Below are 27,647 nucleotides of genomic sequence, written 5' to 3'. Positions count from 1 at the left end.
GTTTTTTAAACTCTTACTATGTGCGAGGCACTGTTCTAAACGCTGGGGTAGATAGAAGATAACCGGCTCCTGTCCGACGTGGGCTTCGTGATTTTAATCCCCATTTTACAGTTGAGGTAGCTGAGGCACAGAGAAATGAAGTGACTGGAGTGAACTGACTTGCCCAGTCAAGGTCACACGGCAGATAAATGGCGGAGCTGGAATTAGAACCCAAGTCCTTCTGACTTTGAGGCCCGTGTTCAATCCACTAGGCCATGCTGCTTCTCCTTCCCTCTGTCCCCCTTTTCCCCTCAGCCCCCCTTCCCCAGTATGAAATAGGCCATTCGGTAAGTGATTAAATGGGAGTGGAACGAGGATTGGAGAAGTAAGAAAGCAGGCGGTTGGCTTGCCGCAGCTGATGATGAAGAAGTGGAAGAAAAAAATAAGGTTTCGGGGGGCCCTGGGTCAGGAAGCCCACTCCAATCCCTAACCACTTTTCAGTGACCTTCAGTGACCTTCAGTGCCTTTTTTTTCTGTTTCCCCAGGACTCCATCCTTCCAGCTTCCCATTCTCGCCTCTGTGGGGCAAGCAGGGAGGCGCCCGCGAGTGGGGCTGGTGGGGTCTGAGGCCGGGGTTCAGGAGAGCAGCCCCAGGGCAGGGAAAGGGGGCTCTGAGTGGGGGATCCCCATCAAACTGTGCTCTCTGTCGAGGAGCAGAGGGGTTTAATGGGTCAGAGGGAACCGGGCTTCCAGCTGTTGAAAGCACGGGAGGCCCGGGGTCAGGCACAGAGGCCAAATCAGGTGGGGGCCCTGGGAGGGTCACAGAAAGCTGCTAAGCTGGAGGCAGATGGGAGCCGGGCCTGGTGTGTGGAGGAGGGGAAACCTGGTGGCCAGCGCCGTTGACCCGGGCCGGGTGGAGTCGGCCTCTTAGTGACGGTCGGTAGTTGGAGAGACAGGAGGGCAGGGAGACGCAGGCCCCAACATGGCAGCCTCTCAGCTGGCGGCCCTGGAGGAGGAGGAGAATGGGGAAGGAGGAGCCAGGACAAGGCTGGGGCAGCGGGAGGTTTCGTGCTACTCGGAGGGGCAGCGGCTGGCGCTGGAGGTCCTGCTGAGCGAGGGGGCCATGGGCTACGGGGCCTTCATGGCCCGGGAGGGGATGGTGCCCTTCCTGGGAGCCGAGGAGGCCCGGGGCCTGGAGGCCGTGATCGAGGACTGGAGGCCCCAGGGGGAGGGGGAGGAGTGGCGTGAGGGGGAGGGGAACGGCGGGGACAGCCTGACCTACTGGCCCGGCTGCACGGAGGAGTCCCCCCCGAAGCTGGCGTTCGGATGGCCGGAGAACCCCTCCTGGAAGGGCATCAGCAGGGCCCGGCTCTACACCCACCCACCCGGTGAAGGGGACCCGCCCATCAAGGAACTGCTGAGGACCTCGATCCAGGAGGCCAGCAAGGTGGGGATCCCGGCATTCTGTCCCGCCCCCCGTTCCTCCCATCCCTCAGCCCCCCCACACCCCAATCCTGGCCCAAGCTTATCTCAGGGGTCCAGTGCCCTAGCCTGCAATGGGAGAGGGGGAAATTGAGGGACGATGAAGTGCTCAAGGCAGGGCTCGGCCCAGCGGGGAGGACCGGGAAGGGAGGACGGAGGGAGGAGAGAGGAGAGTCCTGTTGGCCCATACCCTTCCCCACCCTTCCAGGTAGTGGCCGTGGCCATGGACATCTTCACGGACCCTGACCTGCTCCTGGATCTCTACAGGACAGCGACCCGCCGGAGGGTCCCCGTCTACCTCCTCCTCTGCCAGAAGCACCTCCCGGCCTTCCTGGCCCTGGCCAAGCAGCTCAACCTCAGTTTTCAGTCCACTGAGGTACTCCCAGTTGAGCCCCCATCCACCCTTCCCATGCTCTTCCCCTTCCTCCCTCGCTTCCCACATCGCTAAGAACGCCTCGCTTCCCCTACTAGGCCCGACCCACTGGATGTGGTAGGCCCTCTACGTTGCGGCGTATTCTGGGGAGAAGCAAAAGGGGGGGGCAGTCCTGACGACTGGGAATGGCCTGGTTTTCCTCCCGGGGGGCAGGAAAGGTCTTCAGCCCTGGGAGGCTCCGGTCCCACCTCTGAGACCCCTCCCACCCTGCCCCACTAGAACCTGGAGGTGCGGGTGGTCCGTGGCTGCTCCTTCCAGAGCCGGCATCGAAAGCAGGTGAGCGGGGATCTGAAGGAGAAGTTTGTGCTGCTGGACGGGGACACGGTCATCACCGGATCCTACAGGTACCTGTTCCGCTCCCCTGAGGGAACCCGAAACTGCCCAGTAGCTAGAGGGTCCCTGGCATCGGGGTCTATTGAGGCTTGGGAGCTCCATCTCACCCTCTACCCACCTCCCTGCTGCCCCCTCAGGAATAGAGAGCCCCCCAGGTCCCTACTCTATCACCCTGGAACCCCCCGTCACCGAACCTGGTTGCGAGAGCTGTGAACTCGGGGGTTCTCTCCCCCATTTCACGATCCCCAGAGATCGTCTTCCCTCAGGACACTTTAATAGGATTGGGGGGATGGGAGGTTGGGAGGAAAGGGGTGGTCAAAGCAGCCAGGGATGGAGCAGCCCGATGAGGCCCAGCAGGAGGGCAGCTCCCAGGCCCCCGGGCCCGGGGCGGGCGACCGCGGCGTTGCAGAGCTCTCCCTGGCAGCAAGCGGTGACCAGACTGTAGGTGACGCCCATGTAGATCACGGCCTGCTCCTTGCCGCAGTTGATGGCCCGGACGCAGCCCTTGTTGGAGATCAGCGAGACGCCCAGGGCCACCCCGTGGCCCGTGAAGCAGTCCTCATCCTCGGCGCACTGCATCAGCGTGCCTGGGCACTTCTGGGCATCCGTGAGCTCGCAAAACAGGCAGCCTTTCCCCGAGGTGGGCCCCGCTAGCAGGGCGAGAAGGAACAGGAACAGCAGCAGGGACCCCGTGGCCATCCCCCTCTCCCTCAGCGGAGCCTCTGACCCTGGCGGGCACCAACTCTTCACTTCTATGTCCCCTGGGGGTGCGGAGGGGACCACTAGAGTCAGCCTTCACCGCTATGGCCAATCACTCAGCTCTGAGATAGTTTCAGACACCCGAATTGGGTCGCCTGTGATCACTCCTTCGGCTTTGGGGCTTTGGGGCCTGGGGTCACTCAGTCTTTTGATCACCGGGTCATGAGGCTTCGGCAATCCCTTACTCCGACTCAGTCACCCCTTGCCTCAGCACACACATGCCCACACACGCACGTGTCCTTGACTCTCGAGACTCTTGGAGTGTTTTGACAAAGTTCCTTTGAGTGACTCTTGCCCTTGTGCCCTTTCTTTCCTTCTCTCTCTCTCCGTCTCTCTAATTTTTTTGATCCAGAAGTCTCTGAATTTCTCCGTTTCAATCTCTGACACTTGGCTTCCAGTCCTCCTCCGATCCGCTGGTCTCTCGATCTTGGAGACTTCCTTTGGTCTTCCGATCTCTTGATCGAGATCTCTTGATCTGTTGCCCCTCTTGCTCTTAGAGTAGCTTGGTATCTGGTCCTCTAGGTCCTGGAGGCTTTTGGCTTTCTCCCTTCAAGTCTCTTAAAATTTAATCAGATTCTTGTCACACTTGGGTACGATCCCAAGGCAGGAGACTCTGCCCCTCTCGCTCTCTCTTCCCTTGGCTCTGGGCCAGATCTACCCACACCTCTCTCCCTTTGCACCTTCCCTTGGCACTTCCTGGCTTCCGTCCTCAGTAGCCTAGACCCACAGTCTCCTTGGAGGAAGAGAAAAAGTACCTCTTGGGTCCCTTCCCCTGCTCTTCTAGGGAAAACAAACGGGAATTCACAGAGCCCTCAGCAAGTTCCTATTGGCTGCCTTCAGGCTGAGGTCACAGATGGTGCTGAGGTCACAGACGAGACTCTGGGCCCAGTCCCTCCCAATGGGCCTTGTTAACCAAGGCAAGGCCCAGCTGCTGGATCACACCCCTTTCCTAGCAACTGGGGCCATCCAGGAGGCAGGATATTTGCATTAGGGTTGGAGAGGACTGGGAATTCATCAATCGCTGAAGCTTGGTGAGGATGAGGATGATCCCTGAGCTCAAAGAACTAGGAGAGAGAAAGAATCAGGGTCTTGGGGCCGGGGGGGTGGTGCTGGGGGTGTGTCCCTCCCGAGCAAATGAGGTTTCCAAGGGGGACTTCAAGGCTCTGAGCCTGGGGGCAGGACTCCCACACCCTCTATCCTCCCTCAGCTTTACGTGGAGCGATTCCCGGCTCCATCGGGGCCTAGTGACTCTGCTGACTGGGGAGATTGCCAGTGCCTTTGACCATGAGTTCCGGACCTTGTTTGCTGCCTCCTACGCCCTGCCAGAAGAACCCATGCCCTTCCAAACCCTTGGCCGGTCCCCGAGCCCCTACATGCCGGATGGGGTGCAGCTGGCCTTTTCCGGGCCCCACCATATCACTCAGCGCCACACTATGGTCCCCGTTGTCCAGCCGCTGACATCCTCGCCGCCGACTAGCCACGGCCCTTTCTCGGGGAGACCGATCCCTGGGTCAAAGGGAATGGCTCCTGGATCTGGGTCTTCCCTAGTGACTGCCTTCGTTCCCCAATGTCCTCCAATGAAGGCCCCACGACCCCCATCTTCCCAAGTCACGTTCCAGGGAACCCCACCTCCAGGGAACTCATTCGCGTTGGCGGCAGCCCGGAGACCCCCGTCTCCAGCAGGGACGGCGAGCCCAAGTCCCCCAGCCATCCTCCTTCCCGACGACTCTATCCGCCACCGTCTGGCCGTCTGCCGCACGTTCGAAGGCCCGAGGAAGGTGAGGGGGTCAGAAGATCTGGACCCGCTTCCCCCTGGCAACCTCCCCGCTGGCCCAGCCCTCAGTGACATCATGCGCAGCGTCCAACAGAGGCGCCTACCCTCTGGCCCCCCTGCCCGGCCTAGTCGCTCGCTTTGGGATCTGAGCCGCCTGTCCCAGCTGTCTGATTCCAGTGACCAGGAGGAGGAAAGAACCAAGGAGGTGAGAGGGGCTGGGGGAGTCAGAAAGGAAAGGAGGGAGTGGGGGGAAAGGGAGGAAGGGGCAAGGGGGGGGGAGATAAGGAGAAAGGAAGGGGCAGGGATGGGGGAGAGAGGGAGAAAGGGGATGGGGCCTAGGGGCTAGGGAAGGGAGATGCAGGGGAAGTTGTGGGGAGGCAGCCTCCTTGTCCTTCCCCTGCAGATGGTACGCTGATATACCCTTGGCAAATATTTACTCCCATTGGCCAGCACCTCCCTCCTTCTGTTTCCTGCTCTTTTTCACCCTTCCCAGAGACCTCAATCTTCCACCCCTCCTTGGGTTTCAACCTTCAAGCTCACTTCCCCCTTTCCTTTGCTCCATTTGTCTCTTCACTGAAGGGAGGAAGGGGGAATTGGGTTAGGGGAGCTAGGGGTCATGGGGGGCAGAGGGAGGTGAGAAGGGGACGGGTTCAGTAGGGACTGGGGTCCCTTGGTTCCCAGGGGAGTGGGAATTTGGGGGAAAGGGGAGGGTTGGGAAGCTGGGCTTAAGAAGGGTCAACTTTAGGCGTTTGGATGCTCACTCCCTCCCATATCCCTAGGTTTTGCTGACCTGGGGTCACCGGGACACCCCGGCCATGGCGCTGATGAGGCAGCGGGGAGCAGGGCCCCTACGAGAGGAGATCCAGCCCCTTCCCCCACTTTGGGGTGGCCCCACCCGGCCTGCCAACTTCCGCCAGTACCACCACTGAGACCCCAGATAGACGCCAGAGGCAGATGGGAGAGATGGTGGGGATGCGGGGGTGATTTCCTGAAACTGGACAAAGGCGCACTTGGAGGACCTAGACTGACTGAGGGCAATGCTGAGCTGGGGGCCATGAGATTGCTCAGCAATGCTTCTGGGAGCTGTGAGGTTGCCCAGCAGGGCTCCCAGGGGCCATGAGGTCACCCAGTGAGGCTCTTTGGGGCCAAGAGGTCACCCAAAGAGGCTTCCAGGGACCGTGAGGTCACCCAGGGTCGCAAAGACAGCAGGAGAGGCTTCCAGGGGCCAGGACCTGGGCGCTGCCACGAGCTGGCTGGGCTGAGCTGTCGGGTGTGGATATGAATTCCCGGCACCGGGCCAGGAAGCCCTTGAGTTGAACTGGGTGGAGGGGTGATGGGACGGGGGCCTCCTCCATCCACCCACACCCAGGAAGAGGAAGGGTGGCAGGACAAACTGGGATTAACTGGGAGCCTGAGGCACAGCGACCGGAAGGAATGCAAGGGAAGACCTGGGGGAAGTGTGGGAGTGGACAGAAGGGTGGGGGCGGTGGTCCAGACTGAGCTGAGGTTTTCTGGGGTGGGGCCGTTGGGAGAAGGCGTCACGTCAGGCACAGGTATGCCTCTCCTGGGTGTATTAAAAGCATTTGTACTTCCCTTTTCCTCTCCCTTTGCTCCCGGAGCCGCCGCGGTGGTTTCCCCAGCTCTAAAGCTCGCCCTTGGTTTTCTGATGTCCCCCACCCATCACCCACCCGAGTGCCCGCTGGGGCTGGGCCGGGGTTGGGCCAGAGCGCCGTCCTCCCGGGGCCTTCTGGGGCGGGCGCGGTGCCCACTGACTCACCCGCCCTCCACCCGCGTCCCTTGTTTCGTAAAGCCCCGAAGGGCCGCGGGTGGGGGGAATCCGGCGATGGGGCCCCAGCTCAGGTGGCTTCCCACGTTCCCTGGTATGGGGTCTGCAGACCGGAAGTCCCTCGCGTCCCCTCACGCCCAGAAACGCCCTTCTGATGCTTCCCTCCGATCTCTGATCCCCATCAGTCCCTCATCTGTCTCCCCCCGTTTCACTGCTGGCACTCAGGGTCCAGAGAGTGTACACTCCGACACCCCCCCCCCCAACCCGGTTCCCTTCCACATCCTTCCCGGCTTGGGGCAGGATGCCCTCCTGGCTGCCATGTGGTGGAATGGGATGCGTGCTCTGCCCTAGGCCCAGGTGGCAGGGATGGTTGGCCCCCTGCTACCCCCAGCTCTGTGGGACATGTTCTCCCCACCCTCCCCCGCCTCTTGCCGCCGCAGAGGGGGTGACTCCCCCAGGGCCCAGTGGACGGATGGTGGGGCAGGCACCGTTTATTGGCCGGTTTACAGGCCCAGCGGGGTGGGGCGGGGCGGGCTGTCTGGCTCAGGGTCCGGCTCCGGGTTGGGGTCGCGGGTGTCCTGGTCCCAGGGAAAAGCGCCCTCCAGCCCCTTCATCCTCTCGCCATAGACGCGGTCGAAGGCCTCGCTCTGCGCCACGGTGAAGTGATTCTTCCAGTCGCCACAGATACCTGGGGCCGGGAGAGGGGGAAGGGGGCGGTGGCGGCCTGGGTCAGCCTCGGGGAAGCAACAAGGACCCAAATCTGGCTTCTCTGAGGTTTTCCCAGGATCGGGTGAAAGGGCTCCTCTCCTCGGCCTCCGGACTCCTCTTCCGGCTCAAACCCGGCAGCGCCGGGGCCGATGCTTCGCTCTGTCCAGGACCTGTTCCCTTGACACCCTGCCCTTAAAGCCCCCAGCCCCAATCATCCCTTGTTGCCCCCCACCCTATCTCCCTGCAGGGCTCTGCCCTCTCCTTGCCAACACCTCCTGAGCCCCTCCCATCACGGTCTGTCTCTCCGGGGCTCTTCTCTTCAAAGTCCATCTCTCCTGGGCTCCTCCCTTCATGGTCTGTTTCTCCCGGGCTCCTCCCATCACAGTCTATCTCTTCTGGGCTCCTCCCGTCACGGTCTGCCCCTCCCAGATTCCTCCAATCACGGCCCCGCCTGTACTGGGCTTCTCTCCCAAACTCACCCTCTTGCTCGGTCTCACCCTATCTTTAATCTCTCTCCAACTGCCCTTCCCCTTGTACGGGTCAAAGGATCAGTTGAAAGGGGTACAGGATGGAGAAAGGGAGGAGGAGGGGAGTTTGCTGCCCCTGTGCCTCCTGTCCCAGGGGTGGGGCTGTGACGGTGCCATGGTCCAGGCCCTATGGCAAGTCTCTGTGGCCTGTAGCGAGGGGGCCTCAGGTGTGACTTGGGCCGGAAGGGCTCTGGTACTTCAGCAGTTTCCAGGCCTGGCAGCCAGGGTGCCAGACGTGGAGATGAGGGTCCTGAACCTTGGGGATTCTGGCCTTGGGGGCTGAGGGCCATGGGAACCGGTCCTGAGGGGCCTCAGGCTCGGCCAGCTTCATCATCCCTCCTCTCTTCCCTTCTCCCCTCATTCCTTCCCAATACGACCCCTCTTATTGGCTGAGATACATCTAGCCGGCGAATGTACCCCAAAGAGGTTAAATCAAGACAATGCCCCTGACATTCTGAGGCATTTACACTGAAATAGGGGGCTCTGAGCCTTGACCTGAGCCATGCCCTCTGACCTTTGCGCAGGAAGGCTCCGCGTGTGTGGTCCAGCAGCACGGCAGGAAGCAGCGTGAGGTTGCTCATTCTGTTCTCCTTCATAGCCCCAAAGGTTGTGTTGGCCAACACTGAGGCCAACGCCGCCTCGCTCAGCTCCCGGTCCAGGAACCGGCAGACCTGCTCTACGACTCTCCGCAGGTCCTGAAGGAGTGGGTCAGAGGTCAGGGCCAGGGGCACAAACACCCACAGACAGAGAGCTCGATGGGGTCAGGCAGGCCCTGGAGGAGGAGGACTCCGGGACCCTTGGGGAAAGGGAAGTGCCAGAAGATAGGGATTAGGACAACTAGTTTCCTGAGAGGAGTCGAGGTAACTTCCTGCAGAAACACTCCCAATTATCTTCCCTGCTCTTCACACTGACCTTTTCTTTAAAAAACAAAACAAAAAAATGGTATTTGTTGAACACTTACTACATGTCAGGAATTGTTCTAAGTGATGGGGTAGATACAAGCTAATCAGGTTCGACAGCAGATAAGTAGCAGAGCGGGGGTTAGAATCCAGGTCCTCCTGACTCCCAGGCCTGTGCTCTATCCGCTGGGCCATGCTGCTTCCTGTGTGTGTGTGTGTGTATGTTGGGGGAGAGAAACTGACTGGGGGAATAGGGCAAGGGGAATTGGGAACCGTGAAAAACAAAGCCACAGTGCCCGGGGGGAGTCAAAGATCAGGCTAGAGTCAGGGTATGGGCCAAGGAATTTGAAACCAGATTGGACCCAGAGGGCAGCTGGAAGTCTAAGGTCTCAGTCCAGGCAGTGTCAAAGGTCAGAGGGATAGCAGGACTGAGGATGAGATGTGGATGGTGAGGACAAGGATGGGTTAAGGTTCCTGGTTCTAATAAAAGTCATGGACAGGGGTGAGTGAAGAGGCTAATGACGGTGGCACATGGGTTGACTTTTCACGGTGATAAGACAGGGATAGAGATTTTAGGTGGGGAATGAGAACTGGGAGAGGACAAGCTTCACACAGCTCCTGGGCCAAAAGCCACCATTTTGAAAACTCGAAGGTCTTGTCAGAGATCTGGGATTTTTGGGAGTCCAGCTGGAAAGCTGTGGGAGTGACAGCCCCCATAGGCTGGGGGGAGGCAGAGTTGAGGGGTTGGGCCTCTGACCTGCTGCAGCTCCTCATAGGTCAGGAACAGGAAGTTGTCCTTTCCTCGCATTCGCAGCCACCCCTTGATGTGGTCAAACCAGGAGCCAAACTGTACTGGGGGGAACAAGGGAGCAGGGTCAGGGGAGCTGGCTTCTCTGCATCCTAGCCCCACCCCTTGACCTTTGACACCCTCCCAGCCCCTCCCTCCCTCCCTTCCTCCAGTATCCACAGTCATCCTTTCTTCCTACCCCAAATCAGTTCCAGCTCAAAGACCCAGCTAGATCAAGGGTCTGGAGCTGAAGCAGGAAGGGGACTGCCTTTGACTCATATCCCTCGCTTCCTCATCTCTCCAGAAATCCCAGCTCCTTGGGGAGGCATTCCCCGATTTGTTTTCTTCTTCTCAGGACTCATCCATCCTCCCAACGACCACCTCTGCACTTTTGCATTCCGGTTGATGAACCCTCATTTATTCACCATTCCATCTCTCCACCCTCTTTTTCCTCTTATCTGTAAATGAGTTTTTGACTGTCTCCCCCATTAGACTGTAAGCATTTGGAAGGCAGGGATGGTTTTACCTCTGTCATTCTCATCCAAGTGCCTAGTACAGTGCTTTGCATCCAGTAAGTACTCAATAGATACTATCATTCAATTGATCTCTGCCCTTCATCTTTCTTTCTCTCATCTCTCTACATTACCTCTCGCCTCCATCCCTACCCTCCCACTTTTGGTCTCTTTCTCATCTCTCACTTGCCATCTATCTTCCCAGCTCTCTCCCAAATCACTTCCCCATGTCTCCCCAGTCAATCCAACAATGGCATTTACTGAGCGCTCACTGTGTGCAGAGCACTGTAGTGCATATTTGGAAGAGTACAATATAATCAAGTTGATAGACACGTTCCCTCCCTACGATCCCAAACTCCTTCCATCTCTCTTTCCTTCCCAACCCTCTCTTCTCCCCCGTGCCCCCAACCCGGCTTCCCCTGCCCCTCCCCCAACACTTCCCCCCTCACCCTCGCCCTTAAGGAAATCCTGCAGGAACTGGTCTGGGCTCTCAGGGTCCTTGAGCTGGCTGGCAATCTTGGAGTAGTGATAGAGCGACACGAAGACATCCCGAGGGTCACGGCCAATGTAGATTACCTGGCGATAAGGGAGGATCCGCAGGGTCACTTTCTCAACCCACCTCAAACCCCAGTCTCCCCCACCCATCCAACGACCCTCTTTGTACCTCCCCAAACTGTAGTGTGGTGGATTAGGGTTAGACTCCAGGAAGTGCTTCCTGGTTAGGGGGGAGAAGGGGCCACCTGGAAGATCTTCCTGGGAGTTAACTTCCATCCCCCATCATTTGCAAATACAAATCAGGTATTGAGTGGTGTGGCTCCAGGCCACTCCTTTGGGAAAGCCAAGGTCAGGACTATGTAGGCGGAGAGGACGTAGGAGCCAAGACACAGCAGAGAGAAAGAGGGGCAAACACTAAGAAAGAGAGAGAATACAGAGACAGTGGAGAGATAAAAGAGAGAGAGAGATAGTGGAGAAAGAAAACGGGGAGAGAGAGATAAAGGGTCACAGACAAGACCTGCAGATAGAGAAACATACAGGCTGTAGAGGCTTCTTGTTGCTCAGGGCCACCTTGTCCTTGGAGTTTGGTCAGGCACAGTCCGGATCTCAGACCCAGCTGCGCAGCTGGCCGGGGCAAAATGGAGGGTGGGAATTGAAGTGAAAGGATTTGGGAGCATCAAAGGATAAGTTCAGTACTAAATGGGTGAAGCCTAGCTTCAGATAGAATTTCCTGGATCAATTGCGACCAAGTTAATGTTAAATAAATCTTTTATAAAGTGCATGCTCATACATGAATATGTATGTATAATTAGCGACTCTCACTACTGACTGCTACACATGACAAACTAGATGTGAACCAGTCACTGGGATCAGAGGAATTAGAGGAAGCAGCGAGGCCTAGTGGGAGGCAGCGTGACCAAGTGGAGAGAACATGGGCCTGGGAGGCAGAAGACCTTGGTTCCAATTCCAGATTTGTCACCTGTGTGCTGTGTGATCTTGGGTAAATCACTTCACTTTCTCTGTGCCTCAGTTACCTCATCTGTAAAATGGGGATTAACACTGTGAATCCCCTGTGGGACATGGACTCTATCCAACCTGATTACCTTGTTTAGACCCCAGAGCTTAATACAGTGACTGGCACAGAGTAAGCACTTAACAAATACCTTAAAAAAATGCCTGTTCTCTCTCCCATTTAAGACTGTGAGCCCCATGTGGGACCTGATTATCTCCTATATAACCCAGTGTTTAGTACAGTGCTTGGCACAAAGTAAGTGCTTAACAATCATTCATTCAATAATATTTATTGAACACTTACTATGTGCAGAGCACTGTACTGAGCGCTTGGAATGTACAATTTGGCAACAGAGACAATCCCTGCCCAATTACCACAATCATTATTATTATTATTACTCATTCTCCCCCCTACTGAGACTGTAAAAAAGGGGCTATATCTGGCCTGATTAACTTGTATCTACCCCAGGACTTAGAACAGGGCTTGACACATTGCAAGCAACAAAAACAAATATCATTAAAAATACAAGAAGAAAGAGAATTAGCCAGGGAAGTTGTGAAATTTCTGGCAAAAGAGAGTAACCTAGAAGTGGGCAGATATTTGGGCTGGAGGGCCATTTGAAGTCTTTTCCTAACTTACTGAAGGACACACTTCTGTCAAAGTCAAGAATAGGCTGGGGAGGCGGGGCAGTTTAGGGAGCAAAAGCATCTTTCACCCAAGGCCTAACTGTCCCCAAGCCTGCCTCAAATAGAGTCAGAGACTCCCACCTGCTGCACCTCCCAGAGCTGTGGCAAAGGGAGGACCGGCTTGCCAATCACTGGGGCCAGATTTGATCCATGGACCTCATTTTACCCAACTCTTCTGCAGCCTATCGTTACCAATGGCCGCAGTCCTGGAAGATCACACTATAATTCTCATCTATAACAATAGTTCCACAGGTGGTGTGGGGGAACTATGGTCCAATAAGTCTCATTTTCAAACTTGGAAAATTAATAGAAACTATTGTTAATTTTTCTGAGGGAAAAGTCAACCTGGTTTCCCATGAGGGGAAAATCATGGCTCGCCAATTCACTAGAATTCTTTGATGGGCTCCATATGCATGTGGGCACAATATTCTTGGATTCTGAAAAATCCCTTAGCTGGGTCCCACATGAAAAGCTTTTCAAAAGACAGTAATCATGGGCTTAGAGGGACTCTCCTGACCTGAAATGTGTTAAAAGATAGGAAACAAAGGGAGAGTGATAAACTACCATTTTGAGAAATAGGTAACTACTTGTAATAATACTAATAGTAGGAATAGTATTTATTAAATTCTTACTAGGTGCAGAGCACTGTACTAACTGCTGGGAAAGAATACCCAGGAATTAAACGGAGTCCCTGACCATCAAAGTCCTCACCATCTAAGAATATAAAGGGGGAGAAGGAACTGATGACAGAAAAGCAAAAAGTGACTGCAGTTAGGGAGCAGAATTTAAGTCTCCTCATGGTTTGGAGTCCAAGGCACATCCTTTGTCATTCTCTGTAGTTCACCTATTTTTTATGGTATTTGTTAAAAATCCTGTCCTCCCCGTGACTTTTCTATCACTGTAGGCACTACCATCCTTCCTGCCTCATGAGCCCGTAACCTTGGCATTATCACTGACTCCTCTCTCTCATTCAACCCCCATATTCAATCCATCACTAAATCCCGTCGGTTTCACTTTCTCGACATAGCTAAAATCCACCCTTTCCTCTCCAACCAAAACTGCTAACACGTTAATCCAATCACTTATTCTACCCTGCCTCGATTACTGCATCAACCTTCTTACTGACCTCTCTGCCTCCTGTCTCTCCCTACTCCAGTCCATACTTTATTCTGCTGCCCAGATCGTTTTTCTACAAAAACATTCAGGCCATGTCCCCCTCTCCTCAAGAACCTCTGGTGGTTGCCCATCCACCTCCACATCAAACAGAAACTCCTATTGGCTTTATAGCACACAATCACCTTGCCTTCTACCTCACCTCGCTATTCTCCTGCTACAACCCAACCCGCATATTTCACTCCTCTAATGCTTACCTTGTCACTGAACCTCAATCTCTCTGTCAACCTCTCACCCACATCCTACCTCTGTCCTGGAATGTCCTCCCTCCTCATATCTGACAATTACTTTCCCCACCTTCAAAGCCTTATTGAAGGTGCATCTCCCCCAAGAGGCCTTCCCTGACTAAGCCCTGCTTTCCGCTTCTCCCTCTCCCTTCTGCGTCACCCTGACTTGCTCCCTTTATTCATCACCCCCTCCCAGCCCCACTGCATTTAAATACATATCTGTTATTTATAGTAATGTCTGTCTTCCCTTCTAGAATGTAAACTCATTGTGGGCAGGAAATGTGTCTGTTATAGCACTTAGTACAGTGCTCTGCACACAGTAAGCACTCAAAAATACAACTGCTTATGTGTCAAACACTGTTCTAAGCGCTGGATTAATAATGCTAATAATAATGATGGTAAGCACTTAATATGTGTCAAGCACTGTTCTAAGAGCTGGGGTAGATAAAAGCTAATCAGGTTGGACACAGTCCCTGTCCCAAATGGGGCTCACAGTCTTAATCTCCATTTTATAGGTGAGATAACTGAGGCGCAAAGAAGTTAAGTGACTTGCCCAAGGTCACAGAGCAGACAAATGGCAGAGCCGGGATTAGAACCTGGGTCCTTCTGACTCCCAGGCCCATGTTCTATCCACTAGGCTGGGTTGATAAGCCCAGATTCAGTCCCAATCCCAGTTGGGTCTCACAGTCTAAATGAGAGGGAGAACAGGTATGGAATCCTCATTTCACAGATGAGGAAATTGAGGCACAGAGAAGTTAAGTGTCTTAACCAAAGTCACAAAGCAGGCAACTGACAGAGCTGGGATCAGAACCCAGTTTCTCTGGCTCCCAAGCCTGGGCTTTATCCTCTAGGCCACGCTGCTTCCAAAACCTTGGACTGGTTTTGCTTAACAGCTGTATGAATGACTCGGGAGAGGGAGTGTTTAGTGAAATCTTCCAATTTGAAAATGTCACCAAACTATTCCGGGGGAGGGGAAGGGGGTGGGAGTAAAATGCCAGGCAGATGTGGTGAAACAGCAGGAAAACCTCAATAAAATGAGTAAGGAGCAGAGCGATGGCAGGGAAACTTCCGCATGAGCAAATGGTACCCAGGGAAACCCAAACTCTGATGGTGGGTTCTGAGCTATAATAATAATTAATTTATTTGTTTTTTAGAAGTCAAGCCTTACTTTGGTGCTGGGGAAAATACAGGTTAATCAGATTGGACACAATCCCTGTCCCACATGGGGCTCGCAGACTAAAGACGGGGGGAGAACAGGTATTGAATCCCCGTTTTACAGACGAGGAAACAGACACAGTGAAGTGACTTGCCCAAGGTCCCACAGGAGGCACATGGCAGAGCTGGGAATAGAACCCAGGTCTTCTCCCTCTCGGGTTTGTACTCTTTTCACTGGGCCACATGGCTACTGCTTCCCTATCAGTCACCTCTGAGGAAAAGGACACTGTTGGGTGTTTCTTCAGATCGTTGGCTTAGTGGGTGCAGGGGAGCCAAAAAGCCAAGAAGAAGCTGTACAGCATCAGGACGAGGAATGGGGATTTTAAAACCGTCCAACTCCCGTGGCTCGTGGCTGCATCCAAGGAGAAGGTAATGGAAGTGAAGAAGAAGCCCAGGGAGGGCGACCAGGATGATAGAGGAGGGGATGGAGAAGAAAAGATATGGCCATTTGGTATGGAAAGAAGAAAGTGGGGAGGTGAGGCAACTGAAGTTGACAAAATTGTGAAGGGTGTGGGTGGGAGAACACAGAATTGCCGTTCAGCAAATGCCACAGTGAGAAGGAGGTTTGGGAAGGCCTAGTGAGGCTTGAAGGGGGTAGCAGCAAAACTAACTGAAGGGAGGAGTTGGCCCAAGTGGGTGGTAAACACATGGAATTCTTAGGGAAGCAGCGTGGCTCAGTGGAAAGAGCCTGGGCTTTGGAGTCAGAGGTCATGGGTTCAAATCCCAGCTCAGCCACTTGTCAGCTGTGTGACTTTGGGCAAGTCACTTCACTTCTCGGTGCCTCAGTTACCTCATCTGTAAAATGGGGATGAAGACTGTGAGCCCCATGTGGGACAACCTGATTCCCCTGTCTACCCCAGCGCTTAGAACAGTGCTCGGCACATAGTAAGCGCTTAACAAATACCAACATTATTAGCCAGGAGAATTTGGTTCAGGCTGAAACATTTCAGCAGGTTTGACAGTGGAATAATAATAAAAATAATAATGATAACAATAGGATTTAGGTGCTTATAATAATAATAATAATATGTTATTTGTTTAGCACATACTATGCGCCAGACACTGTTCTAAGCGCTGGGGTAGATACAAGTTAATCAGGTTGGACACAGTCCCTGTCCCACATGGGGCTCCCAGTCTTAATTCCCATTTTACAGATGAGGAAACTGAAGGCCAGAGAAGTGATCTGACTTGCCCAAGGTTACACAGCAGATAAGTGGCAGAGTCAAAATTAGAACCCATGACCTCCTGACTCCCAGTCCCATGCTCTATCCACTAGGCCATGCTGCTTTGTTCTAAGCAATAGGCAAAGATGCAAGTTAATCAGTCCTTGTCCCACATGAGGCTCATAGTCTAAATAGGAGGGAGTAAGATTTAATCCCCATTTTATAGGTGAGGTAACTGAGGCACAGAGAGGTTAAGTAATTGCCAAGGTCACACAGGAGAGGCATGGCAGAACTGGGGTTAGAATCCAGGCCCTCTGACTTCCAGTCCCGTGTTCTATCCACTGGGCCACACTGCTTCAGACAAACTTATGGGGAAAGTCCATAACGCATACCTAGCAGGGAAAGTTCAGGAGACCAAGGAAAGAGATAAGGATGATAGGTGTTTCATTCCTAAACACTGGGTTGGATATTGAGGCATATCCAAGTGAAGCATATCCAGCATGGCCAAGTGAAAATAACCGGGGCCTAGGAATCTGAGTACCTGGGTTCTAATCCTGACTCCACCACTTTTTTGCTGGGTGACCTTGGGCACCTTTCTGTGCCTCAGTTCCCTCATCTGAAAAATGGGATTTAAGACTGTGACCCTCATGTGGGACAGGGACTTTGTCCAACCTGATTAGCTTTTATCTTCCCCAGCACTTAGAACAGTGTCTGGTGCATAAGTAAGTGCTTAAAAAATATCTTTTTTTTTAAAAGCGTGGGCTAGGGAGTCATAAAACCTAGATTCTAATCCCAGATCCACCACTTGTCTGTGGAGTGACCTTGGGCAAGTCACCCAATTCACTTCTCTGTGCCTCAGCTACTGGATCTGTAAAATGGGGATTGAGACTGTGTGCCCCACATGGGACAGGGACTGTGTCTAACTCGATTTGCTTGAATCCGCCCCAGTGCCTAGTACAGGGCCTGGCAACCCAGTAAGCGCTTAACAAATACCATAATGATTATTTTTATTATCAGGTAAAATTTGACTAGGATGAACTTTGAGGCTCACTGGTTGCCTGGATCTGGTTCGGAGAGTGAGACTGGGAGAGGGAGACAATGTTTGTGAGTGAGTGTAAACTGAAGATCATAGTTAGGGAGCCAGCTTGCCTCTTCCTGCCTCTTGGTGCTGAGATCTAGGGACTGTTAAGGCTACTTGTAATCATGAACTCCCTGGATGGAGCTAAAAGTACCAAACTCAAGCCCGAGATGGGCGTTCACCCTCCCGGAATTGGCACTGTGGGGGAAGAGTCTTTACCTGTGCCTGCCTACCTTTCTGGGTAGGGCGGGCAGCCTTGGCCTTGGAGCCAATGGGAGCCTGCTGAAGTTGTCCCTGCTGGCATCTTCTTTTTTTAAAAAAATGATATCTGTTAAGCGTTTACTACGTGCCAGGCACTATTCTAAAGTGCTGGGCTAGATACAAGATATTCAGGTTGGACTCAGTCCCTGTCCCACATGGTGCTCACGGTCTAGGTAGGAGAGAATAGGACTTAATCCCCATTTTACAGATGAGGAAACTGAGGCCCAGAGAAGTGAAGTGGCTTGCCCAACATCACACACATGGCAGGCAAGTGGAGGAGACTGGATTAGATTCCGGGTCCTCTGACTCCCAGGCCTGGGCTCTCTCCACTAGGCCTCGTGCTTCTCATCTGGGGCTTCCAGAGCCGGACTCTCTTGCTCGACCGCAGCTGATGCCGAGCTACGTCCGGCCCCCCCCGGTACAGGGGTGAGGGGATCCTCCCCAACCCGGGAGCCAGGACCCCTTGAAGCCACGCCTCAGGTCCGTGAGCACCTAGGGATTCAGTTTGAACCTGGGGATTGTGTTTGAACCGAGGTGGATTCCGAGGTTACAGGGCTGTCCCGGAGGGAATCTCCGTCCCTTTAATTAGAGGTACGAAAGGGCAGCTCTGACACTGACGCTTCCAAGAGTCCCTTCCATTTCCGAGCCGACGAACCTTCCCAAGTTATTAGTGTGGAGGGTGGGATTCTCGGTGCTTTCCGACAGAGAGAAGCAGAAGTAGAGGGAGGCAAGGTTGCCTAGTGGAAAGAGCCCGGGCCTGGCCAGTCAGTGGACCTGGGTTCTAATCCCAGCTCCACCACTCATCCGCTGTGTCACCTTGGGCAAATCACTTCATTCCTCTGTGCCTTAGTTACCTTATCTCTAAAATGGGGACTGAGGCTGTGAGCCTCATGTAGTGTGGCTTAGAGGATAGAGCCCGGGCCTGGGAGTCAGGATGATCTCCTGGGTTCTAATCTCGACTTCACCTCATGTCTGCTGTGGGACCTTAGGCAAGTTACTTCACTTCTCTAGCCCTCAGTTCCCTCATCTGTAAAATGGGGATTAAGACTGGGAGCCTCAAGTGGGACAGGGGCTGTGTCCAACATGATTATGTCTACCCCAACGCTTGGAACATGGCTGGCACATAGTAAGTGCTTAACAAATACCATATATTATTATTATCATTATTATGTGAAACATGGATTACATCCAACCCAATTAGCTTGGATTTACCCCAGCACTCAGTACAGAGCCTGGCACATAGTAAGCTCTTAACAAATACTATTATAAACCCAACAGCATTTATTGAGTGCCGACCATGTGCACAACACTGAACTGAGCATTTGGAAGAATTCCGGTAAAAAAGGAGAAAATAGAAATTGGAGACAGATAAGGCTCCACCCTCTTCCTTCTGGAGTCTGAGGGTTTCCTCTTCTTACCCCCCTACCCAGCCCCGGCCGGCTGACCCACCTTGGCATTGGAGCTGAAGAAGGACTTGGCAAAGAGCTGAATGGGGAGGTGGGAGGCGATGAGGCGAGGTGGGGGGCGGTTCCGCAGCCGCTCGGGCCCCACCACGGTCTCGTACCAGGGGGCCCGCTCCCAGTTGGGAACCGAGCGGGCCCAGGTGGGATCACCGTCATGCAGGATTAAGCTCAGGATCTCAATCATCCAGATGGTGCCTGGGGAGGGAGAATGAGGTTGGCGGGGGCAGGGTGAGGGGTGGTCCCAGGACTCCCTGAGTTTCCTTATCTTAGGCTGTGAGCCCATGTGAGACAGGGACCGTGTCCGACCTCTAGACTGTAAGCGCGTGTGGGCAGGGAACGTGTTATATTGTACTCTACCAAGCGCTTAGTACAGGGCTCTGCACACAGTAAGTGCTCAGTAAAAAAATAATTGTTGACCTGATTATCCTGTATCGACTCCATGGTTTAGTTCAGTGCTTGGCACATAGTTAAGTGCTTAAAAGAGTCCATTATCCTCATCACCAGCATCCTCTCCAAGCAGACAGAGAGGTCAAGGGGGCCGGGGTCTCTTGGCCAGGAAGGTCTGCTCTGGGTAGCTGAAGCTGGGGCAGATAGAGGGAGTAGAGGGCCCCTGGGAGCCGTGGAGCTGGAAGCCCAAGATTTGGTCTTTAGGAGACCATAGCTAACCTGATTACTTTGCATCTCCCCCAGAAATTGGCACATAGTAAGCTCTTAACAAATACCCTACGCTCCCAGGGAATACCCCTCTCTTGAAACCAGGGTTACTAGGGGGCATCACTACTGTGTGACCTCGGGTAAGTCTCTTCATTTCTCTGGGCCTCAATTAACTCATCTGTAAAATGGGGATTGAGAGCCCCATGTAGGACAGGGACTGTGTCCAACCTGATTTGCTTGTACCCACCCCAGCGCTTGGCACTAGAAAACATTTAACAAATACCATAGTTATTATTACTATTATTATTACATTTCAAGGGGCAGAACTGGGATGAGGGAGATCAGAGAGATTGGGGGCCGCTGGTGAGGGTCGAGAACAGAGGGGCTGGGACTGGGTTGGCTCTTTCCAGATTGGTTTAACCATCCCCCACTCCTCAAGCTTCGGTCACCCAAATTTGGGACAACTGGGTGTCCCCTCTAGACTGTCCTGGATAGGTCAGTGAAAGAAGGGGCGTTTCTGTACCCTCGGGGCCCCACCCTCCCCCTCCGACTCTTCGGGAAGACCCTCCACCGCCTCCGTCTAGGTTCCGGTACCTGATTTGGGGTAGGTGACGATGAAGATGTCTCCGTCCAACGCTTCAAACTCATTCTCGGCGACGGAGAGACTCTCCGGGGAATAGATCCCGATGGGGAAGTTGATGCCCTTGTATTTGAAATAACAGCTAGGCACCTTCTTACTGAGGTAGGGGAGAGGGAGAGAAAAGCCAAAGGGGTTGGTCAGGGGCCCGGCCCCTTCCATCCCCAAGAAACAAAGGGTGAAGCAGGAAGAAGTGCGGAAGAGACGAGGGTGGGGAGAAGAAAAGAGGGTCAGAGAGACGGAGAGGTGGGAACTAGAGGAATTGGAAGGCAAGGTTAGAAAACAAGAAGAGGTTTCAGCTTTCAGAGATAACACAGAGGCCACAAACTACCAACCTTTGACTTCAACATTCTCAATCAGTTTGCAATCTCTCCTCCACCTCCACCTTAGCTCGTAGTTTTTACACCTTCCAAAGCACCCAGCTTCCCGCTCTCAACCCTCCTCCTCCCAACCCGTTGCTCCTGCCTTTTCCCCCACCGGAAAGTCCCTTTCTCTCAGTTTTGCCAAACGAGGCCCTCCCCATCTTTCAGAGAAGCAGTATGGCTTAGTGCCTAGAGCACAGGTCTGGGAGTCAGAAGGACCTGGGTTTTAATCCCAGATCCGCCACATGTCTGCTGTGTGACCCTGGGCAAGTCACCTAAATTCTCCGGGCTTTAGTTACCTTATCTGTAAAATGGAGATTAAGAGTATCAGCCCCCTATAGGACAGGGACTATGTCCTACCTGATTAACTTGTATCTACCCCAGCTCTTAGAACAATGCTAGGCACATAGTAATTGTTTTGAACAAGTACCATAATTGTTATTTGCCCGCTAAAAAGTCATCTCTTCAATGAAGTCTTCCCAGATCAATCCCTACCCCATTCCTAGTCATGCCAAACCTGCTGTCATCTCAGTCATTGTTGTATTATTGATTAATGTATTTGTGTTTACTCTCTACGTCTAGCCTCACACTTTTTTAAAAAAAGGTGCTTGTTACTGTTCACAATGTGTCAGGCACTTTACTAAGTGCTGGGGTAGATTTCTTCCAGGTGCTAAGTACAGTGCTCTGCACACAGTAGGTGCTCAATAAATATGATTTATTTATGAGCTAATCAGGTTGGACCTGGACCGTGTCCCACATGGGGTTCACAGTCTTAATCCCCATTTTACAGATAACGAGATTCAGAGAAATGAAGTGACTTACCCAAGGTCACCCACCAGACAAGCGGCGTAACCAGAATCAGAAGCCAGGTCCCAGGTCTGTGCTCTTTTCACTAGGCTATGCTGTTTCTATACTTCAAATGTGACATATTGCCTCAACTGCGGTCTGTCTTTCCCATTCCGGGACAAACTCTTCATAGACAGGGATCATGACTTCCTATTTCTGAATGTCGCAAGCACCTCATACAGTAATCCTCAAACAGTGGGCACTTAGTACAGTGCCCTAACTAATAGCAGGGGCTAGGTACAAGGTTCTGTCCGGGGATGTTCTGGAAAAATTGTTACAATGAAGAGTGGCAGTAGAGGTCAGAGAAGGAGACTAGACTAAGCTTGTTGCGGGTGGGAAATGTATCTGTTTATTGTTACATTGTACTCTCCCAAGCGCTTAGTACCGTGGTCTGCACAGTAAGCACTCAATAAATATGAATGAATGAATGAAAGAGATAGAGGTAGGAGGAGTGAGAGGGGTCACAGATCAGAGAGAGGAATCAGAAGCCAGAAGGGGGAAACAGAGGCCAGAGAAGGTTTGGGATTTGGAGAGACTAGTGATCGGTCTCTAGACTGTAAGCTCATTGTGGGCAGAGAATGTGTCTGTGTATTGTTATATTGCACTCTCCCAAGCATTTAGTACAGTGCTCTGCATACAGTAAGTGCTCAATAAATACCACTGAATGACAAAGCCCTGGTGATAAATGACTGTGGGCACAGTGATGGTGCAGAGTGGTGGGTGGGGGTCGGGGGTCGGAGTGGACAGTGGAAATCAGACACTGGTGTTGGAGATCAGAGCGAGGGACCAGGGAGCAAACAGACCGATCGGCGAGAGTAACAGGAGGGAGAGCAGAGTTCTGAAAATTCAGGTGCGATAATCACGGTTCAGCCTGAGGAACATAAGGAGCAGTGTGGTCTAGTGGAAAGAGCACAGACCTGGGAGTCAGAGGACCTGGGTTCTAATGCCAGATCTGCCACCTGCCTGCTGTGTGACCTTGGGCAAGTCACTTCACTTCTCTGAGCCTCAGTTTCCTCATCTGTAAAATGGAAATTCAATATCTGTTCTCCCTCCTTCTTAGACTGCGAGCCCCATGTAATAATAAAAATAATGATTAGGTGCTTACCATTTGTCAAGCACGATTCTAAGCACTGGGGTAGATACAAACTAATCAGATTGGACACAGTCCTTATCCCACATGGGGCTCACAGTCTTTTAATCCCCATTTTACAGAGGAGATAACTGAGGCTTAGAGAAGTTAAGTGACTTGGCCAAGGTCACATAGCAGACAAGTGGCAAAGCTGGGATTAGAACCCAGGCCCTTCTGACTCCCAGGTCCATGCTCTATCCACTAGGCCATGCAGCTTCCTGTCCCGTGTGGGACAGGGACTGTTTCCAACCTGATTAATTTGTATCTACCCCAGTACATAGGAGCTTAGAACAGTGCTTTACACATAGTAAGCGTTAACAAACGCCATTAAAAAAATACAATAAAAAAGCCCAAACTCCATACAGTTTCAGAGGCCCAAGTTAGGACTCTTGCCCTTTCTCCCTCTTCCTCTCTTCTCCTATCCCTTCCTTATTCCCCTCTTCTTCTCTCCTCTCCTTCTCCCTTTCTCTCTCCCCTCCATCCCCTGGGCTGTCCCCATCTCTAGGACACAGTGGGAGGAGAAAGAGTCACCTAGTTCTTCCCAGTCTCTCCCTGAGTGGGTGGTATGAGCCTGTCCGCACCCCAACTCCAAGAGAGGGAGGGGGAAGGCAACTTAGGAATGGCGACTCAGAGCGGGAGGCTGGGAGAGGAGAGGAACCAGGAGGGACGGAGGGCAGCTGAAGGGGAAACGGCATGACCTAGTGGAAAGAGCCCCGGCCTGGGAGTCAGAGGACCTGGGTCCTACTGCGGGCTCTGCCACTTGTCTGCTGTGTGACCTCGGGCAAGTCACTTCTCTTTTCTGTGCCTCAGTGACCTCTTCTGTAAAATGGGGATTAAGACCTTGAGTCCCATATTGGACATGGACTGTGTCCAACCCGATTAGACTGTATCTTCTCCAGCGCTTAGTACGGTTCCCGATACGTAGTAAGGGCTTGAAAAATACCATTAAAGTAAAAAAAAAAGGGGGATTGGGGGCCTGTCTTGAAGTTCTGGGTGATTCTCCCAACTCAGGACTCGATCCCAGGGTGTCCAGCTCCTCCATCCTGGTCTCTGCATTGCTTCCTTTAGGATCCCAGGGATCCCGTGACCCAACACCTGAATCTTCCCTGCTTGACCTCTGGTTCCCTCCAGGATCCTCGTGCCTCAGTCCCATCTCCAGGCCTGTCCTTCCCTTCTCCTCGGCCCACTTCTCCAGGGACTTGACACATCAAATTCCAAAGCTCCCTTCACCCTGCACAAGTCACTCAGCTCAAGGACCCTCTCTCTGCCTCCCAAATCCCACCCTCGGCTCTCCCCTTTCCAGGGCCCTGGCTGCCCCCATCGCAGCCTAAGCAGAAGCCAACATCAGAATGCTACCCATTTTGACCCAAATGAGGCATTCATGAAGCTTCTCAAAGAGGTGGGAAGTTGGGATACCTGGGTCCCTGAAAGAAGCACAACCTGGAGCCAAGAGTGTCTGGATCATCCTCCGGCACCCTTCTGGGCACCCCCTCCCCAAACCCGGTCCCTGTTCCCCTTCAAGGCCCCCCACTGTTCTCTTACCTGATCTCCGCCCGGGGATCGGGCCTTGAAGCGTTCCAGAAGGCAGAGATGCGCGACTCCAGGGGGGCCTCCATGGCGGGGCTGTGTGGGAGCCGGGATGGGGCCGGGCAGCGGGGCTGGGCGGGTGACCGTCTGGCGTGGCGGAGGAGAGAGTGAGGCCGAGCGCCCCAGAGCCACCCGAGCTGCTCCCGGCCGCTGCCTCCGCTGCTCTGAGCCAGGGGCTGGGAGGGGCGGGCTGAGCCGGTTCTCCCAGCTGCTACCCACGCGGGCACCTGCCCCACCCCTGGGCATTGGGATTCTGCCCCGCCTCCCCCTCAACTCGCCTTAGTTACCGGGGAGGCCCAGAAGGGGGGAGGCGTGGGGCCTGGGAGTGGAGGGGAGGACCTAGACTTCCCATCCTCCAGCCTCCACCCATCCCTGCCTAAATCTTTTGAGGTCTCCATGGGTTCCTCCCACTAATCCCAACTCCTCCCTCCCTGTCAGGATCCCGCTGCTCTCGGGAAACCAGGTATCCCCTTTCCCAGCAGTCTCCCCTGACCAGACCCAACCTTCCCTTAAGGAAAACGGCTGCCCAGTTCCCCAATCTCTGCCTCCACCGGCCCCCCTCACCCCCTTCTCGATTCTAAACGTGCTGTGCAATGGGCAACATTGTCTTGCAAGATAGCTGGGAATGATGGGGGTGGGGAGGGGTCTGCAGAGTGGGACGCTTGGACACCTGTGTTTGGGGAGGGGAGAAGCCCCAAGAAGTGGGAGCAGGGACAGGGGCACTTGGGACTGGGAAGGGACTGAGGACCTGGACACCTGAACCTCATCCCCCAGTCCAGCTGTTCCTTCTCTCTCCATCCCTCGCCCTGGTCTCCCCAGGGTCTCTTTCCTAGGCTTCTATTTCCTCTTCTGGGTCCCACCGGTCGAGGATGAACAGTGGGATGCTGGAGGTTGGGGGTGGTGGGGAAGGTCAGGGAGGAAAAGAAACCAGAGGCGGACTATGTCCTGGAGCATCTGTCTCCTGAAAGTCCTGTCTTCCGAAACAGAGAACAAAGGGCAATAGAGAGAGGAGAACAAAGCAAGAGGGTGAAGGAGCTGGGCAGGCAGCGGGAGGAGAGATTTGCGGGCCGGGCTGGGCCGCGGGGCAGGGCGGGGGTGTTGGCGGGACCAGGGACTCACAGTGCCCTCTCCTTCTGCGGCAGAGCCGCCAGCTGCAGGTCAGGGAGGGGGTCGTCCCTGAGCCCCACCCTCCCACCCCCACCACCCAGGGCGGTGGGCTTTCTGACCCCAGAGCCTCTTTCCTCTGATCCCAGGGCCCCCTCCCTCTGACCTCACCCTTGAGCTCCCTCTCCCTCTCGCGGCAATAAGACCGTAAGGTCTGGACTCCATGCCGAGCCCCCAGCCTGGGCCAGGTCCTTTCCGCCAGGCCTTCCCCCTCCCTCTGGCTAGGGGTGACCCATCTCTCAGCCCCACAATCCCCTCACCTGCTTCGTCCCCTCTCCAGGCTTCTTCCACTGAAGACAAGGTCCGGCTCAGTCCCTCTGATCCAAGCAGAGAGCTGGCCTCTGGAAGGGAGGGTGGACAGTAATAATAATAACGACGACAATAATAATAACGGTACTTGTAAAGCACTTATTGTGTGTTAAGCACTGTTCTAAGAACTGGGATAGATACAAGATAATCAGATTGAACACAGTCCATGTCCCACATAGTGCTCACAATCTTAATCACATTTGGCAGATGAGGTAACTGAGGCCCAGAGAAGTGAAGTGATTTACCCAAGGACACATAACAGACAAGCGGTGGAGCTGGATCCAGAACCCAGGTCCTTCTGCCTCCCAGGCCCATGTTCTATCCATTGGGTCACAGCGCTTCTCCCCACTGCCCTAGGTTCGCCCGATCCAGAAGCTCTGCGCCCCAGCATCAGACCTGGACCCTCTCCCCTTCTAGATCCCCCTACATGTGGTACTTGTTAAGCGCTTACTATGTGTCAGGCACTTTACTAAGCGCTGGGGTAGAGCAAGCAAATCGAGATGGACACAGTTCCGGTCCCCGATGGGGCTCACAGTCTTTATCCTCATTTTACAGATGAGGGAACTGAGGACCCGAGAAGTGAAGTGACTTGCCCAAGGTCACATGGCCAACAAGTGGCGGAGCCAGGATTAGAACCCAGGTCCTCTGCCTTCCAAGCCTGTGCCCTATCCACGATGCTTCCCAGCGTGGGAACCTGTTGAGACAGGTCCAGTCCTGCAGAGGGTAGGGGAGAGGGGATGGGGGCAGGCCAGGGCCCTACACTCCCCAACCCCCGTGCGCCCATCGGCTCCCTCGCACATCAGCACCTTTACCCTCACCCTGGAGGCCTGCCTGCAGGCAGCCCCAGAAAACCCAACTCAGAAGGGGATTACACAAGTGCCAATGAGAACCGGGATGGGGCTGAGGGAGGGAAGCGGAAGAGGCTGGGCAAGATCAAGGGTGGAGAGAAAGGAGGGATCCTCTCTCCTCGCGGCCAACACCTTCTCCCCTCGTTCCCGGCTTTCGGCTCCCCTCGCCAACTCGTCCTCTCCCCATCCGCCTCCGGTTCTTACACCTGCTCTGCCCAGGCCAGTTGGTCTCTTGGTTTCGTCCTCCTCCCAGCTCGCTCATGCTTTGGGATTCTAGGATGAAAGATGACGGTGTCACCATCTTCCAGGAGTAGAGTCCAAAGGTGACCTGAACCTGGGGCTGTTGGTTTGTTTGCTGGCTTTGTTCAAGAGGCAGCATGATCTAGATAGAGCCCGGGCCTAGGTAGACTCCCGAGCCTGGGAGTCTGAAGGACCTGGGTTCTTACCCCAGCTCTGCCACTTGTCTGCCATGTGACCTTGGGCAAGTCACTTCACTTCCTCCAGGCCTCAGTTTCCTTATCTGGAAAATGGGGATTAAGATTGTGAGCCCTGGTGTGGGGCAGGGACTGCATCCAACCTGAGTAGCTTGTATCTACCCTGGGACTTAGAACAGTGTTTGACACATAGTAAGCACGTAAGAAATACCAATAAAAAACAGGGGAACTATTGGCTTGAGTGAGAGAGTTAAGGGGCCATTTCCCTGCTCATCCAACAGTAACTCGCGACCTGTGGCTTCTGGGCTCTCTGATAGCTCTCTCCTTCTCCCCCTTCCATACTCCCCTCCCCGGCTCTCACTCTTCGGCCTGTCAGTCTCCCCCCATTAGATCGCAAAGCTCCCTGAGAACAGGGAATGTGTGTTTTGTTTCTGTTGGACTCTTTCCCAGCATTCAGAACAGTGCTTCGTGTGCAGTAGGTAGATACCCCAGAAACACCACAGGTTGATTAATTCATTCCTCCCCAGCTAACCTTTTAAATCAACCTCCCTTTTGACTCTCCTGTTTGATGCGTCGCACACACCCCTCCCTCTGCATGGAGCTCCCTTTCCCTCAAATCTGCCAGTCCAAGTCTTTCTCCACCTTCAAAGCCTCCTGAGCCAGCAGCTCCCACACAAGACATTCTCCTTCCCACTACTCCCCTGGCTGGGCACCACATCGCTCTCTTGCCCATTTATCTATTCACATTTGGCTTCCTTTTATTTGTAATCAGCTGTGTTTTACTCTTGTTCTCATTGAATGTGAGCAAATTGGGACTGCCCATCTCCTCTTGTCTATCATAGGCTCCTTGAGGCCAAGAACTGTGTTTTTACTTTTGCTGTGTGCTCCCAAGGGTCTGGTCCAGTGCTCTGCACATGAGAGATGCT

At 53.9% G+C, this 27,647-nt stretch overlaps 3 protein-coding genes across 6 annotated transcripts in view; 1 reads left to right on the top strand and 2 right to left on the bottom strand.

Moving 5' to 3' along the window:
• The first annotated feature begins 315 nt into the window (after positions 1-315).
• FAM83E (family with sequence similarity 83 member E) lies at positions 316-6,352 on the top strand. Its single transcript, XM_029073083.2, has 5 exons — positions 316-1,425; positions 1,669-1,836; positions 2,113-2,237; positions 4,193-4,964; positions 5,539-6,352. The coding sequence occupies exons 1-5, from the start codon at positions 961-963 to the stop codon at positions 5,686-5,688; spliced, it is 1,680 nt and encodes a 559-aa protein (XP_028928916.1). The 5' UTR covers positions 316-960; the 3' UTR covers positions 5,689-6,352.
• Positions 2,479-3,832, bottom strand: SPACA4 (sperm acrosome associated 4). The gene has a single exon (XM_007658938.3). The coding sequence runs from the start codon at positions 2,923-2,925 to the stop codon at positions 2,542-2,544; it is 384 nt and encodes a 127-aa protein (XP_007657128.1). The 5' UTR covers positions 2,926-3,832; the 3' UTR covers positions 2,479-2,541.
• A 666-nt stretch (positions 6,353-7,018) lies between the features above and the next one.
• Positions 7,019-27,647, bottom strand: part of SULT2B1 (sulfotransferase family 2B member 1) — a 28,884-nt gene continuing 8,255 nt past the window's right edge. For 3 of the 4 annotated variants that reach the window (XM_029073091.2, XM_029073090.2, XM_029073092.2), the window contains 8 exons: positions 25,391-25,471; positions 23,922-24,053; positions 20,000-20,142; positions 18,738-18,946; positions 10,428-10,554; positions 9,437-9,531; positions 8,295-8,475; positions 7,019-7,233 (listed from right to left, as the gene is read on the bottom strand). In XM_029073091.2, coding sequence (XP_028928924.1) covers positions 7,049-7,233; positions 8,295-8,475; positions 9,437-9,531; positions 10,428-10,554; positions 18,738-18,946; positions 20,000-20,142; positions 23,922-23,995 — 1,014 coding nt within the window. In that variant the 5' untranslated portion in view covers positions 23,996-24,053; positions 25,391-25,471 and the 3' untranslated portion in view covers positions 7,019-7,048. Of the gene's footprint in view, positions 7,234-8,294; positions 8,476-9,436; positions 9,532-10,427; positions 10,555-18,737; positions 18,947-19,999; positions 20,143-23,921; positions 24,054-25,390; positions 25,472-26,491; positions 26,561-27,647 lie in introns of all 4 variants that reach the window. The other variant, XM_029073093.2, reaches the window with a different exon arrangement.

The sequence above is a fragment of the Ornithorhynchus anatinus genome, chromosome 10 (assembly GCF_004115215.2).
Source record: "Ornithorhynchus anatinus isolate Pmale09 chromosome 10, mOrnAna1.pri.v4, whole genome shotgun sequence".
Lineage (NCBI taxonomy): Eukaryota > Metazoa > Chordata > Mammalia > Monotremata > Ornithorhynchidae > Ornithorhynchus > Ornithorhynchus anatinus.
The sequence above is the reverse complement of the archived record's forward strand: the minus strand, read 5'-3'. Positions and strand labels throughout refer to the sequence as shown.

Coding starts and splice junctions, on each gene's coding strand:
- FAM83E (XM_029073083.2), top strand. CDS start 961: ATGGCAGCCTCTCAGCTGGCGGCCCTGGAGGAGGAGGAGAATGGGGAA. Junction 2,238..4,192: donor GTCATCACCGGATCCTACAG/GTACCTGTTCCG, acceptor ATCCTCCCTCAG/CTTTACGTGGAGCGATTCCC. Junction 4,965..5,538: donor AGGAGGAAAGAACCAAGGAG/GTGAGAGGGGCT, acceptor CCATATCCCTAG/GTTTTGCTGACCTGGGGTCA.
- SPACA4 (XM_007658938.3), bottom strand. CDS start 2,925: ATGGCCACGGGGTCCCTGCTGCTGTTCCTGTTCCTTCTCGCCCTGCTA.